Below are 16,268 nucleotides of genomic sequence, written 5' to 3'. Positions count from 1 at the left end.
GAGAGCTACTTTTAAAGTTGCCAGTCTGCCGAGATCTACCAGTCCAAATAGAGAGGCGTATCCATTACTGACAGCCTACTACCAGGAAAATACACACTTCTACTTGTATAAAACTGACCTTTGTACAATTAATACTTCATAAAATACTGCAGATCCTTTATCTTACCTCTTTCTAATCTACACACATACAAGTATTTAACTGAAGTTCCACAACAGTGTTGTTGATACAGGAGTTTATTCACACGTCACATACTACAGTGGGTAATGTTTTCAAGAAACATTGAACAGTGCTGCCACATATGACACAGGAAAAAATAAAATACTCTGAACCCTTTCTTTGCCATTATATAAAAATAGTGTTGCTACAAAAGTATAAATGAGGCTTGCTAATAAGACAACTCAGATCTGAAGCTACACAGGAATCTGCTGCCGAAGTGCAATAAAAAAGACTAAATTAATAGAACCCTTTTTTTGTTGCATTTTAGTAGAGTATAAAAAGAAATGGCTTTAAAATAGGATGCAAGCAACACTGGTTTCTTAACCTGAATTGATAATAGACTATAATCAATTTAAGTTTGCATTCTTATACCATTTTGTACAATAATTATAATGAATACGTTCAAACAAACTAAAACTTACAGCTGATTAATAACGGTATCTAACTTGAGTTTTTATTATATCAAAAACCTGTTGAAATGCTACTGTTATTTTTACTGTCCCCAAAAAGCGCGTCGGCAGCCTCCAGGAATGCTTCTTTCACAACTTCGCCGTCTTTGAAAGACTTCATGTGTTTTCGCAAAAACGTGACTGACGCGATAAAATGCTCTGGTAGCAGCCTTGCTCTTGTTGTTGGGCCTGGTGAAAATGGACTGCTGTGCATTTAGCTGTCCTTTCAGGCCCCTCCCCTTTTGGAGCGTAGGGCAGAATTAGGAGGGAATTCCGTCTCGTAGCGTTTGTGCACTGTTTTGAAATGCCGCTCCTAAATTACCCTTCTTCAATAAAGTCACGCTCGCATTGCAGATGAGACAGACCATAGACTGTATATATAAATGGACGTAGTGTCCGTGACGTCGTCACGTCACCCATAGAATTCTGCAGAGTTGCCGTGTAGGCGGAGTCGGCCACTAACGGCTCGACTGTGACGTCAGAGTCTAATCTCGCCTGCTCCAAATAAGGGCAAAGAGGCGGAGCCGAGGCGGGACCTGCTGCCTCCGAACTGGAAGTAAACAGAGCTAGCTCAGGCTAAGAAGCTAAGCTAACATGAAATACATGCATACCAAGTTACTGCAAACAGTGTAGTTCCCCTATATAAACGTTACATTCATAATCAAATGAGACAATCTGCAAGAGAATTAGCTATATTTTGTTATTCTTAATGCTTGTCATTCACACGTTGAGAAAAGACGGACTCCACCGCCCGGACCTAATGGCTAGCTCCGGGACGCCGGCTGGAGCTAGCCCCCTGCGGCTCCGTTAGCTCCGGTGGCCACCACTGGGATAATTGGGTCCCCTATTAACATTTGCTCCCGTTTAGCATTATGGGCGTCATAGCCATAGACTATAAAAGTCTTACCCAAGGCTGAATCATAAACTAAAATGTATATGTATGCATAAAGGGTTACGTCCTTAGCTTGCTAATAAGTAACAAGCTAAGCTACCAAGCACACAAACACCTGCGAACGGGGTTAACATGTATAATATTATCATTTTAGACTTCTTGGAAGTTCTGTTAGTACATTCAAGCGCACAGCACGACATTTTAATTGTCTGGTATTTGTAACAATATTCCCTAAAAGGCACAATCACCACGAACACGGCTAAAGAGTCAAGTACAGTACTATGACTAACTAACGTTGTAGCCTCTATGGTTGTAGCCAGAGTGGACAAGTTGCTGTTAGCTGACAGTGAGGCATGTACGTGTCCATCAACGTGACCACGCCCTAATTTATGCAAACACTTTAAGACCTAATATAAATAAAAGGGTCGTGTTAGAAAACAATTCACTCACAGATTCATAATCATGAAGGTGGAATCTAACTATATCGATAATAATATGTATTGCATGCATGGGTAGAAACATGTTTTTTTCTGCTGTAAAGTTGGGCATTTTAACATGGGGGTCTATGGAAATTGCTCCTTTCTGCAGCCAGTCCCTAGCGGCCCATGTATGAACTGCAGTGTGTGGCACTTCCGTATTGGCTTCCCGGCTGTTCCCCAGAGTTTGCCGCTTGGTGCGGACTGGCACTCCTGTTGACACGGACAACGTCAGCGAAATAGTGCCAACTGCCCACCAGCCACGCCCCGACACATGGGGTCACGCCGGCCAATCACAAAGCTTTGATGCGTTCAAGTGCATTATTCTGGCACGGGAAGATTATGTTATAGGACATTAACGATAAAACAGAATATTGTTGTTGACACATCTCGCGATCGACTGGGAATCTCCCCGCGATCGACCGGTCGATCGCGATCGACTGGTTGGGCACCCCTGCATAGAGTGTATATATAAAGGTCATATATTGGATGGGGAACCAGCTGGGAATTCCCAGTGTTGTAAACTTTTAAAATATTTATTTAGCATGTGATGATCCTCTTAAAGAGAGAATATATTATAGCAACTAATAGATATTGTTAAAGACACGTAGACGTGTATCTTGTCAGAAGAATTGAAAGTACATGTCGTTATGTTGTTTTATCCAACAGCTATGGTTTCGGATTTCACCTTCGAAGTGGCCTAGACTCAAGGTCCAAGCTTTGGAAATACATGAGGGGGCCTGAGGCTGAGGTTCAACATCTTTTGTTAAAAGTGCTCAAAGTCATTTTGAATTTAACATTATATCTTCGTTAGGTCATTGTTATAAGTAAACCATTGGGGTAAGTCAAACCGCTTCCGCTGAATGGCATGGTGATTGCATTACTGGTGGGAAACTGTGGGCACAGGAGCCTAAATGAACTACAGCATTAATGAAGCATATTTCAAGTGATTTTACATAGATGTAAGGTCAAATAAAAAATTACTTTGAGCATAGCCAAATACAAAATATGTTATCCTTGGGTGTTTAACTTCCACATTTAAAACCAATGCTTTGACCTCTGGCTACCAGCAAAACAAATGTAGCCTACATATGAAAGAGCACATTTTCTAAAAATAGTAAACGCCATAAAAAGCAACCTCGTTATTTCCATGAGATATCTGGTGAAGTTTGCCAAAGATTAGTTCTTGAACTAACTTCTGAGACTCCTCCCTGCCTGTCGCCCCACAATCAATTCATTAAAAGTGGGGTATGTAATTTATTTCAGAAACACTTTTTGTTATATTCCATGGAATGCTCTTCACATCCCGATAGCAATGAATATATTAAATACTTGGACAATAAATACATTAAAAAAGTCATCTGTGGAAGCCGTAGCACTGTAAAAAGCACGTCCAATCATTTTAACCGGCCCGGCTAAAATAACTGGATGGCCTACCTGCCTGTCAGCCTTCCATCTGTGCACACATTTATCTCGTGCCCTCATTGGTCATGTGCGGGTTCGTGTGTATTGGAGGAGGGGCTTATTAGGAAGTGTCAGATTTTTTCCGGTTGTGTATTTTCAAATTCTAGCGCACTCGAGCTGGTTTCTTCAAAATTACCTACCCCACCTTTAAGATAAAAAGCTAAGAATATAATATTAATTTAAAAAAGCGTTATGGAATAGCAGTAGACCATTGATGTTTAAAGTGATTTTGGTAGCACGTTACTGTATCACGGAGAAGTTATTTATTTTCTGCCTAAAATATTAACCAAATTGAGCAAATTAATATTTTTTAGACCTATTTGAGTATTTTAACCAAAGAGAGAACATTAATGTGTGAAGTTTGGTAGCACTGAACTGCACAACAGGGGAAATGATTTTGGTAGATCTTTATGACTGCGAAGTATTTTGTGGAATAGGTTGGAGTTGCAATTTGTAGACGGTCCCTGGGCATCTGCTAGTTTTGAGAGAAATAAGGTTGCAGCTCGTTGTCTACCTTACTACAGATGTTAAAAGACGTCGTTTGTGTTTTGAGAAAGTTTTCTGTTTGATTCAAGATTCAAGGCTTTATTGTCATGTGTACATTAGCTACAGTGTATGGCAATGAAACTTAAGTCACAGTCGCTTCATTCAAGATGGTATATTTCCTTCATGCAATGATTGATGCATGTACTGTATGTTTTAAGTGTAATGCATTCACATGTGTTCTCATTATCCCTATCCTAGTCAAAGAACAAACGTGTCATATTAGTTACAATGTAGTACTTAAGGTTCACGTTCAACACCAGATCTGAGTCTTATCTTTCTAGCCTTATCAAACAGATTAAAGAGTCAGAGCACCTTAATATTGATTTGTGCAGTGTATTTAATGCAAATCCAAATGTATTAGATTTCAGCCACCCTTCTTCCCAGTACCTGACACAAGAATTTTAGTTGGTTTTGTTCTTGTGCGAAATGTGTATCAAGTGCAGCATTCTCCTTTACTGCAAACATTTATGTATTTATATATTGTTTTTTTCTGCAGCATCCAGTGATGAGTTGAAGGAACTTGTAAAGTTCTGGGTTGGATGGGAGGCTCCTTCCAGTACCCTCACAGTGGAGGTGATTAACGGTGGCCTACCAAAGTCATCCACATGCTTTGAAACACTCCGTATTCCTGCCCACTACCAAGACTACCCAACATTCAAGAAAGAGTTGATGTCTTAGCAAAAATGATACTGGATTTGGGCTGGTGTAAATGTTGGCAGCAAAATGTGTGACTGTTATACCACAGCTTGTACCTAAAGCTATAGTCAACTGTTCAATGTTCTTGTTTTGCTCTTAGTTATGGAAGTAATAATCTGTTAATTTTGTGCAAATTTCCAGCCTAGGTTTATTATACAAGATTTCAAAATAAAGTTCAGATAAGTTTACCTTACTCAACATGTCTGTTGCAAGTGTATTGTGCTTTTACTGTAAGCCTAGAAGGTGTTGGACATACTGGACAGTAGCTAGATAAATGTCTGAGCCATGTGATTGGGACTGTGCCAGGGGATTTATGGCTGCCCCCAGTGCTGCCTCTTGTTGATGGCTCAACAAGAGGCCTGTCTCAGGAACAGTGACCCCATGGTGTGGATCATCAGGCAGGCAACTGTCCTCCCAGTCAAGATGAGGGAGGTGTAATTCCTAATAAAAAAAAGACACCAGAATGTGATACATGAAAACCAGTTGCAGATTTAAACTAAAACAAATAGTTAAAAGATAACTTATATGTCCAAATGTGAAATATAACTGAAGAAATTCCTGTACTATCATTTCCACACATAATTTTAACGGTCTGTAAAGAACTGGTGCTCTCCTGTGCTGTGCTCACTAGTAAGACATGAGCATGCAAAACATTCTTGTGTGCAGGAGTTTTTTGTTGGTCCGACTCCTCCAACAGTGCAATGAATACGACATAGAACAAATAAACAGATAAAATAGTGCAAGAGAATGTTTTGAGATGTGGAAGTATATACAAATACAATTGAAATAGTGCAAGAAGTCTCTAGTAAATGGAATATTATATAAATAAATAATTTGCAAGATGCAAACAGATTAATGTGTATGGATGTTCTTTAAAAAGTTCAGGTGTTTAATAATCTTATGGCCTGTGAAATAAAACTATCTCTGAGTCTGGTGGTTTTATCAATCCGTCAAGTTCCAAATGTACTGAATTAGGAAAGCCCTCATCAAAGCTAGTCTTATCCAAAATAGCCACTGAGAGGGGGCATTTAAGCATGTATAAACGGCCTCTCTTGTAATTCCAACAATATCTCAAAACCTTTATCTGTCATCAAGTGCTTTTGTTTTGAAAGTAGCCTACTTCCGACAGAGCCCCTCCACACTCGCTCCAAAGAAGATGTATTTGGCAATTTAGTAAGCAAAAGAAAAAACAACAACATTTTAGTCACTTTTCTGTTTACTGGTTTAATAAAGAAAACATAATTAAGACGAAGGTAAACTAACTTGACTCGGACTGTATTGGAAATTATTTGTTCTTTGTTGCGGAACCTTTCTCAGTCAAGGGTTGAGCGGCGGACCCTTATAGCTGATGGACTGCTGTGTGTTTACACGTGAGGTGTGTTCAAGGCAATATTTTTCAAACGTTACATGTTCAAATATAACCGGCTGTAATTTCACCTGATACAAACAAAAGGTTTGTACTTCACTTGATATTCATAACGATTAATTCAGGCTACTAAGATCAAGTTAACTCGTTTTTAGCTTTCTCGTGGTGCTATACACAAGTCATCAGGTGGTGGTTTTGTATACATCATTTGATTATTCATTTATTTCCAGACGTCAGTTTAAAATGGGAAAACTAAGGAGGAAATTCAACTGGAAGGGAAGACTGCAAAATGACACCCAACAATCACCTGAGGAAGAGAAGACAAACGTTGTTGTAGAACTTCAAGGTAAACATTCGAAGAGAACATTGTAAGCTGGTGAAATTATTTGGTCTATATTGATAGGTAAATTAGTTTGGCTTGTAACGTGTGTTTTCATCAGATGGGTCCAGACTTAAAGGAGTAGACCAGAGCAACCCGTTGGTCCTCACAGCCAACAAAGCCAAGAAGAAGAAAGGCTCACTGGCGCCTCTCTCCAGAAAGAAGCCCCTCACCAAGAAGCAGAGGAAAGAGCTGCAGAAAGTGCTGGAGCGTAAAGACAAGAAAGCTCAGGTGAGACACAGGTGGATGCTGCAGGCACAGGCAGGGCCCATAGTGATAGCCCTATAGTTTAAATCTACTACCCACAAATAAACATATGGACATGGGTTACTATTTTAAAAAAATGATAAATGTATTTAGGAACCTATCAATGTGATTTTAAGTGGGGGTGGACTTCAAATCCTCTAGGGGGGTCCGGGGGCATGCTCCCCGGTACGAAAAGTGTATCTTACCTTTTTTCACCTAGTTAACTTTTTTTTATTTTATTCATGCATATTTTAAATCACTACCCTCTCAAATGGAAATATGTGTTTACATAAATGGTGACCAAACCGTTTGAGACCCACTGAGAACTTAGACTAAGTTAACTATCTAAACACTCAGAGAGTCCTTTACCTCACCTGAGCTGAGGTTATCCCGAGCTTGAATGACACAGAGAGATCAATCAAGGGCTTTGATTTATGATCTGTATGACAGTGGCCATGTCGGCAGGCCACATCATGTAGACAGCCAGTCACCCTGTGTGAGGCAGGCCACTTAACAGGCCAGGCCATCGGGAAACCCCCCGGTCCTCCCGATGGCCAGTCCGGGACTGGGTACAGGAGGCGTAGAGCGAGGGATCATTGTCCACAAGTTAATCGATCGCAGATGGCGTCGTGGTCACGGACGAATAAAAAAACAAAAACGAAATGGGTCGCGAAATATACTTGGGCGGCCGTTAATATACCTGGGCGGCCCGCCCAAGTATAGTCTATGTGTGAGAAACCCTGGGCTCACACAAAGCTCTAATCTGGTTTTACCATATTTTTTATTCAGGTTAACCCAACTTTGAACAGCCATTCAATGTTAAATAATCGGAGGAACATGTATTTTCATTCTTTGGGGCATTGTTATACCTTTATTATCGAAAGTTAATATCACTTAGTGGCTGCCAACAGAGATCTTAACCCACTCACCTGTCCGTCTGTCTGTCCCGCACAGAGAGCAGACATCCTGACCAAACTGGCCGAAGTGCAGGTCCCAGAGTCTGAACTCAAGCTGCTGTACACCACGTCCAAACTGGGAACAGGAGATAAACTTTACCAGACCAAACAGTAAGTGCACCAAGGTCATCTATAAGCAACATGTTTTTCTTTTTAAGTATATAGAGAAGGTGAAGTTGGTGGTCTTTATATTTTCTGGTTATTTTTAGGTTACCAGATGAAATAAAAGATGGAGAGTCTGCGCCAAAGATTAGCAGTCTCAGTGGAGCAAACAGAAAAAGAAAATGGAAAGAAGAGATAGATGAAGATGAGGTAGAAGAAAGCAGTGATCTAGACACCTCATCTGAGGAGGAGGAGGAAAAAGAAGTGACTGAGACCACAGAGATGACGGCCGCTCCACCTCAGGAGACAGAAGACAAACAGGAGGTGCAGGAAAAACCACATCAAACAGAACAAGATGGACAGAATGAGAAGAACATATCAAATCGGAAGAAAGTTGAAAACAAAATGCTGTCGCAGCCGGCCGTCTTCATTCCTGTGAACAGATTACCAGAAATACAGGTGGGTGAAAATAAAAAGCGTGCCACTCAGACAGATGGGTCTTTTTTGTGAGGTAACTTAACATATTTCAATCTGTTGCTGCAGGAGGCTCGTCTGAAGCTGCCCGTGCTGGCGGACGAGCAGGTCATCATGGAGGCAGTGAGAGAAAACCCCTTTATCGTCATCTGTGGAGAGACAGGAAGTGGAAAGACAACTCAAGTGCCTCAGTTTCTGTATGAAGCCGGCTATGCCAGGTAGGGCATCCTCTCTATGGTGCTGATATTGTTTTAGGAAAACGTTTTACATATAGATGCATATTTATTTGTGGTATCTTGTGGTTATGGTAATCTCATCGTTCTGATTTTCCGCAGTGGCAGTGGAATAATTGGGATCACAGAACCAAGAAGGGTAGCAGCTGTCAGCATGTCCCAAAGAGTGGCTAAAGAGATGAACCTGTCAACACGGTAATTTTCAATCCAGAAATGTTTGACATTAGCTTCTCACAACCAATGCAATGATTTTCCAACTATGTTTTAGGTTATATTCAACTGAATATCCTTGGATTTTGGGTAACAAAAAAAGACGTTTAATGACATCAGCTTTGACTTTTTAGAAATTGGGATAGACATTAAACCATTTTTCCCCCTGGTATTTCTAATTCAGATTAGACCACATTTTAAGTCGATTTATCTAGAAATGACTTTTCTATACTTTTAGAAAGTATACAGACTTAATTGTATGATACGTGTTTGTGCGTTTGTGTTTAGGGTGGTGTCTTACCAGATTCGATATGAGGGGAACGTGACCGGCGATACCAAGATCAAGTTCATGACAGATGGTGTTCTGCTGAAGGAGATTCAGAAGGTATCCTCTTTGTTTTCCATTGATTTAAAAACATTTAGTAAACAATACAGACTTTAGCTTACTGGTATTTCTGATTCCATTCCAAATAAAGGTAACTACTGCTCTCCTTCATTCTACTGAGAGCCGCACACAGCATGTTCTTTGGACCTTTCCTCTGTAGAGGATTTTTCATTTAGAGAAATGGGAAAGCATTTTATTGTCATTTCATTTATTTGTATTCCCCTGATGTTCCCTCAATATATTCAGTGTCTCTGTCTTGTCTGATAGGATTTCCTGCTCCAGAGATACAGTGTGATAATTATAGACGAAGCGCACGAGAGGAGTGTGTACACAGACATCCTCATTGGACTGTTGTCTCGTATTGTCCCGCTCAGGAACAAGGTGAGAGGGTGTATTTATTATATATTTAAAGCTAATATTACCGACTGCATGCTTGACAATATATTAACCTACCTTCTTTATTTGGTCTCCCTGCTCCCCCCCCCTCGTGTCTCTACAGAAAGGTTTGCCCATGAAGCTGCTGGTCATGTCGGCTACTCTGCGAGTGGAGGACTTCACAGAGAACACAAAGCTTTTCCGGACGCCGCCACTTGTCATTAAGGTGGAAGCTCGCCAGTTCCCCGTCTCTATACACTTCAACAAACGCACCCCGATGGATGATTACACCGGAGAAGTTTTCCAAAAAACCTGCAAGATCCACCGGATGCTGCCTCCAGGTGCACACAAGACATGTTTTCCCAAATATTATACTTACTACTTTTGCTTTGTTTACAACAAAACTGAATTGAAGTATTGGGGCTCTTACATGACCTTAAACATGAACTCTTATTTATTCAAGTAGATTCAGGGGAAAGTTACATATTTTTAAGAAAGAAATGAGTCTTTGTAGCTAGTAGGCATAAATATATGTGTTTGTGAAGCAGTTTTCTGGAGTTTAACCTTCACCCTCACCACCACCCTAATGCCACATCTCTGTCCTTCAGGTGGTATCCTGGTGTTTCTGACCGGGCAGGCAGAGGTTAACAATCTGTGCAGACAACTGAGACAAGCTTTTCCCTTCAGGAGGGGTAACACTACTAATGGTGAGTCTAACACAACTCCTGTTTGCTCAACTAACACATGACACAACTCTGACTATATATGCTTACGTTCTTTTGTGTTTAGGTGAAGATGAGGACGCAGACACCTCAGAGGCAATGAGGACGTTTAAGAAGACCAAACAGAAGAAGACTGTTGTGAGTTTACTTTGAGTGAAATGCCCCTAAAACTAATTTCAATTTTTCTGCTGATATTTCTTGTGTGCACATTTTAAGGCTGTTACCTTTGTCTACAGTCTCTGCCTCGCATCGATCTGGATAACTATTCTGCCCTCCCGGTGGATGAAGGTGATGAAGACAGAGATGCGGGGATCGGAGACGAAGAGTATGGCGGCTCCGATCTGGAGTTCGGAGACGATCCCGCCAGCACAGGCAAGTGATAACAAATAATTGTTTTCTTTAAATCAAGTTGGATGTAATGTTGGCTTTTACTAATTGTGTGTCTTCTGCTGTGTTTTGTTTCTGCAGAGGTGAAGGCTGACCCCTCCATTCCTCTCTATGTTCTCCCTCTGTACTCTCTGTTGGACCCAGAGCAGCAGGCCAAGGTGAGATTAATATCTTGTGTCAAAACAATCCTGTTTTTTGCAGTAAAATATTTTGTGAAGATGAGACTGTAGTACAGGTTCCCTCATGTTTCGGTGTCCTGGATAGACTTAAAGATTTATACTTATAAATGTCCACTATGGACCGAAGCTTACTTTGTGAAAATAATGTTTCAATATGCAGCTGCTTGGCCCCATTTCTATCAACATATTCCATAAAGTATTTAGGGAACTATTACATTCATGAAACAGCATTTTTTTTTGTTTTACTTGAGCTAAAAGTAATCAAAGGGAAATTTAGAAAGTTTAAATTGAAGATCTAATATACAAGAAAGACTTATCTTTTTTTATGAATCAACATGGACTGTTGATAAGGTGTATGTTGTGGTGCGAAAGAGTGATTTTACTGTAATAATGGTTACTAATAATAATAATAATACTACTAGTTATAATTAATGTACGTTACAAGGTGAGTTTCAAAGATCACAATTATCATCCCCCAGTCAAAAACTCTCTTTTCCATACCAATTGTAAGTATTGAAGCTGGAGGAGCACTACACGACGCACCACAGTAAACAACGTGTAACATGGGATATCTTTGTGTGTGTGTTTGTTGACTGCAGGTGTTCAGGCCTCCTCCACCTGGAGCTCGTCTGTGTGTGGTAGCCACCAACGTGGCCGAGACATCTCTGACCATTCCGGGCATCAAGTACGTGGTCGACTGTGGCCGTGTTAAGAAACGTTTCTATGACCGAGTGACCGGAGTGTCGTCCTTCAAGATCTCATGGACCTCACAGGCCTCGGCCAATCAGAGGGCAGGCAGAGCGGGACGAACAGAGCCGGGACATTGCTACAGGTCAGGACTGGAAAACTGTGACTGTGACACAGAATTATTGAAAGCCCCTATCTGAATTACATCGACCTTGATTTAAAGAATAATTCATTTGGAGTTGCTTGCCTCTCATGTGCATTTCTTTACTTGAGGATTCACAAATGTTTCTCTCTGTTCCTGCAGGCTGTACTCGTCTGCAGTATTTGGAGACTTCAGTTTGTTCTCAGAAGCAGAGATCACCCGCCGGCCTGTGGAGGACCTGGTTTTACAGATGAAGGACCTCAACATAGATAAAGTCAGTAAAATGAGGAACAACTCTAACTTACCAGCGTTCTTCTTATTTTAATGCTTCACCTTTTCAAAACAGCTTCATGTTTTCTCTTTGGGCAGGTGGTGAATTTCCCCTTCCCCACGTCTCCCTCTACAGAGGCTCTTGTGGCAGCAGAGCAGCTGTTAGTCTCACTGGGAGCTTTGAAAGAGCCGCCTCGCACTGGAAGGTAGCTAAATCTGAAGATCATTCTCCCTGCCTTAAACAATAACAACTGGCTTACCTGGATTCAATAAGTGTTTATTATAACAGTTTAGGTAAAGTTGAGGGATAGTGGTTTCTGCTTAGATACTGACAGAAAAAAAGTAAATAAAGCAAGTGGTTTGATTTGATTTGAAATGATTTGAGAGAATATTCAGTTGTATTTGGACATTTTAGAGTATATCAAAGCATTTTTATGTTCATATTTCTTTTTTGTCCAGTGTGATCTCCCTTGTCTTAACTCTATTTTTTTTTTTTATAAGTTTGAAACAGATGGAGTTAGCAAGACTGAGCTGCCCCATCACTCCCCTGGGCAGAGCAATGGCTTCGTTCCCTGTGGCACCACGCTACGCTAAAATGTTAGCTCTTGGTCAGCAGCAGGACTGCCTTCCTTATGTCATTGCTGTGGTAGCAGCCATGACAGTCAGGGAGATCTTTGAAGACCTAGACAGGTGAGGACACATGTTACCACTCATGATATCTGTTTGTAGAATATCAAAACTACCAAATTCTTGCTTGTAGAAATTGTTACTTCAGAAAGGCACAGATTTATGACAAACTTTTTTAATGACTTTAAAAGGAAGACATGCAACATATTTAATCTTCTTACCTGCATACTTCATTTAGCCTTTTTACTCATAACTTTTTTTTTTTTTCCTAGAACTGCTGCTAGTGAAGATGAGAGCGTGAAGCTTGCTCAGCGCCGAGCTCGGCTGAACCAAATGAGGAGGCTGTGGGCTGGGCAAGGAGCATCACTCCTACTGGGGGACCTCATGGTCATGCTGGGTAAGCTTAAGTCTTGTTTAGGTAGAAATGCTGGCGAATTTATAGTCAGAAGCTTAGTTTTCTAGGTCAAACCTCTTACGGCCCGTCCACACGGCGGCGTGAAGCTTCAACGTTTCTGCCCATTCACTTTGAATGAGGTCACGTCACACTTTGCCGAACTGCTTTGTGGCAGCGTTGCTTCGCGTTGCTCGCTTCAAAAGTTGAGCAATGTTCAACTTTTGAAGCTTCGGCGGAAGAGTCAGCCAATCAAATCATATGCCAGTACAAGCTCTAGCCAATCAAACCGCTGCTTGTGTGTCCGGGGCGGGAGATTCATGTGATTGGTTGTTGGTCGAGTTTCAGACACGCCCGCCGGCAAGCTTCAACGCACGCCGCCGTGTGGACGCTGCGTTAGGGTTCGATAACGAAGTTCAAAAACACACATTACTTCCAGGTTACAGCATGAGCTAGGATTTCAGGGTGAGAGTTAACATCAGGAGACATTTGATTAGAAGTCTAACTGAAACTGATGCAGAGAATATGCATAAGCAAAACATTTAGACTTCACAGAGTTAAGGGCAGCATTTTAATTAGATTTACAAATGCATAAATATACAAACAATATTGTAGAGAAGGTGTTCATGACAGTGATGGGGTTTTACTAATATGTCTGTATACATGTGACAACAGGTGCTGTGGGAGCTTGTGAATTTGCTGGTTGTACTCCGAAGTTTTGCGAGGAGAACGGCTTGAGGTATAAAGCCATGGTGGAGATCAGGAGGCTCAGAGGACAACTTACCAATGCAGGTAAACTAACACACACACACACACACACACACACACACACACACACACACAGAGAAAACCTGACACATAATGTTCTCCAGACACAAGAGAATCATTGACATTCTCTCTCCTCAGTGAACTCGGTGTGTCCAGAGGTGGGAGTGTTTGTGGATCCAAAGATGGCCCCGCCCACAGAGCATCAGGTGGTGTGCTTGCGGCAGATTGTCCTGGCTGGACTGGGAGACCATCTCGCACGGCGAGCACAGGCAGAAGATATACTCGACCAAAAATGGAAGATGGCATACAGGGCAAGTTGTTCTGAGACCTGTAATTGTGACTAAGGAGAGTCTATCACTGCTCTTCTTCACCTTCTTACCTTTCTCTGTGTTTGGTAACAGACGCCTCTTCTGGACGACCCGGTTTTCATTCATCCCCACTCTGCGCTCTTCAAAACGCTGCCGGAGTTCCTCGTCTACCAGGAGATCATGGAGACCACAAAGATGTACATGAGAGGTAAATGTGAAATCAGCCAATTATAATTCCTAATTATTGTAGATGTGCAACTTTTATTTTCAACAATATTTTTATGTGGGTGAAAATACTGTTGACAAATTTCTGAACTGCCAGGTTACAGCAGAACGAAATGTGTTATGAGTAGTCTGCATTGAAACCTCTAGATTTGCAGACCGATGGTCTCACCTGGGGAAATCTGTCTTCTGTCTTTCCGTCTCCATCAGGTGTGTCGGCAGTAGAAGCCGAGTGGATTCCAGAGCTTCTGCCTCAGTATTGTCATTTTGGCTCCCCTCTGGAGTCTCCGTCACCGTGGTTCTCTTCGTCCACCGGCACCATCAAATGTCACTGCTCAAGCACCTTCTGTACGTTTTCTACTGCTGAGCACCACAGCTCAGAAACTACTGTATCAAATACATTGAGAGCTACCATTGTCAACCTGCTTACATTATGTAATTGTTGTGTTTCTCCTGCAGTCCGTATAGCTTGGCCGCTGCCAGCAGTGGAGAAGGAATATCCAGAAGGACTGGAGCGTTACAAACTGTTCTCCAAGTTTCTGCTTGAGGGACAGGTACTGCTAGAAAACCTAAAACCAGTCCTGGTCACTGATAATGTCCTAAATAATTAAATGATTGTAGTATAAGTAGCCTCAATAACGATTGAGCCTCCTCCTTACTTTCAGATTTTTTGGATCTCCAGCTGTTGGCAAAAGATGTCTTCATACTAATATTTAAGCGTATTCAAGAAATATATATACTCTATTAAACAAATAAAACAGTTTACACTTATCATCCCAACACCAAACCCAATGCAATAAGACAAATAAATGAATCTTTACAAATCTAAACAATACATAGTGTATATCAAATTCAAAGGGCAGAAATGTTTTTAACGTTCTTAAATATTTTAACACCATACCTTTTTAGATTATTGTTTTTATATAAATAAACGGATTATACTGACATGTTTTATCCATCTGCATGGTTCTCTATGTATTCCACCCAAAAAAATATCCTAAAGTTTAAAATAAGAAGCTAAAATTCAATTAAAACCTGGCAAGAACTTAAAAAAAGCTGTGAAAATTATAGAAACTAGTCATTTGTTTGTAGTAACATCTTCTCTGTCGGGTTTGCAGGTTTGTCCTAAACTGAAGAAAAACGGCACCCACCTTCTCTCAAACCCATCCATCATGCTGAAATCATGGGCAAAGTAAGTTGATACTCTCACACACTGATCTGCGGTCAACACGCTGCCTTGTTTAAAGGAAGAACTTTTGCCCTACTGTTGTGTTTTGCTTCTTCAGGCTGCAGCCCAGGACGGAGGCTCTGCTGGGAGTGTTGGTGTCAAAGAGGGTAGACTGCAGAGATGCCCTCCTCTCTGTCTGGAAAGATGACGAAAAATGTGAGGATTTAATGTGCCTGTGTCTTATTCGATTACCCTTCTTGTCATTTAATTCTGTTGTTTGAAAGTGTATGTTTCTCTTCCTACAGTTCTGTTGTCTGCATACTGCCAGTGGTTACCGGAAGCCATGCATCAAGAAGTAGCCAAAAGTTGGCCTCCGATCTGAAGGCTTTCATCTAACATAAGAAGGCAGAAAACATTATTACACACTTGATGAGATATTTGTGTTGATCTTCAGATCGGTAGAACTCCCTTCTTTACGTCAGAAGTCATCTTCAGACTTCTCGATTTTGAAAATGTCAAAATGAATTGCATCTTCAGACTTCTGGATTTTGAAAATGTCATTTGAACCACACCACAACTGCCTTTTCTCAGTTTTGTATGTACTCTATCTGTGACTTGTACAGTTTTCATCTAGTGCTCTTTAATGGCTTTTAACTTGTAATCAGTGACCTGCTGTCAATTATGTTTTTCTGATTTGGTCTTCATAAGACTCATTAAAACTGTGTGGCTCTGAATGAGGCTGGTGTGGCATTTATTCATGAAGTATGTATGTATGTATGTGTGTAACTGGTTGGACATGATTACCAATCATTGTGTCACATTAATGACAGTTGACTAGTTATGAAGAATATTAATGATGATGTGAAGACAGAGAAATATGAGTGTGTAAATATATAAACACGAATATATATATTTGTTTTCAAATGGACTG

General features: G+C 40.9%; 1 protein-coding gene across 3 annotated transcripts; it reads left to right on the top strand.

Moving 5' to 3' along the window:
- The first annotated feature begins 5,903 nt into the window (after positions 1–5,903).
- dhx37 (DEAH (Asp-Glu-Ala-His) box polypeptide 37) lies at positions 5,904–16,071 on the top strand. 3 transcript variants are annotated; one of them, XM_034237480.1, is made up of 27 exons: positions 5,904–6,115; positions 6,337–6,452; positions 6,547–6,716; positions 7,686–7,798; positions 7,897–8,248; positions 8,333–8,481; positions 8,599–8,691; positions 8,995–9,091; positions 9,359–9,472; positions 9,591–9,807; positions 10,075–10,173; positions 10,256–10,326; positions 10,425–10,560; positions 10,657–10,733; positions 11,354–11,586; positions 11,746–11,857; positions 11,953–12,059; positions 12,355–12,543; positions 12,753–12,877; positions 13,547–13,663; positions 13,778–13,950; positions 14,041–14,155; positions 14,380–14,517; positions 14,629–14,723; positions 15,288–15,361; positions 15,456–15,553; positions 15,643–16,071. In XM_034237480.1, exons 2-27 carry the CDS (start codon positions 6,350–6,352, stop codon positions 15,717–15,719), a joined length of 3,444 nt encoding a protein of 1,147 aa, XP_034093371.1. In that variant the 5' UTR covers positions 5,904–6,115; positions 6,337–6,349; the 3' UTR covers positions 15,720–16,071. The 3 variants fall into 3 exon arrangements, with proteins under 3 accessions (XP_034093371.1, XP_034093357.1, XP_034093365.1); XM_034237466.1 differs by having other exon boundaries at positions 5,915–6,193; XM_034237474.1 differs by having other exon boundaries at positions 5,915–6,452.
- Positions 16,072–16,268: the final 197 nt, after the last annotated feature.

The sequence above is a fragment of the Gymnodraco acuticeps genome, unplaced genomic scaffold (genome assembly GCF_902827175.1).
Source record: "Gymnodraco acuticeps unplaced genomic scaffold, fGymAcu1.1, whole genome shotgun sequence".
In the NCBI taxonomy this organism is placed as follows: Eukaryota; Metazoa; Chordata; class Actinopteri; order Perciformes; family Bathydraconidae; genus Gymnodraco; species Gymnodraco acuticeps.
This window is presented reverse-complemented; position numbering and strand designations above follow the sequence as displayed.

Bases quoted from the DNA above. Each gene is read 5' to 3' on its own strand.
- dhx37 (XM_034237480.1), top strand. From the start codon at position 6,350: ATGGGAAAACTAAGGAGGAAATTCAACTGGAAGGGAAGACTGCAAAAT. The intron at 10,327-10,424 runs GTGAGTTTACTT...CTTTGTCTACAG, and splicing joins CCAAACAGAAGAAGACTGTT to TCTCTGCCTCGCATCGATCT. The intron at 10,561-10,656 runs GCAAGTGATAAC...TTGTTTCTGCAG, and splicing joins AGACGATCCCGCCAGCACAG to AGGTGAAGGCTGACCCCTCC.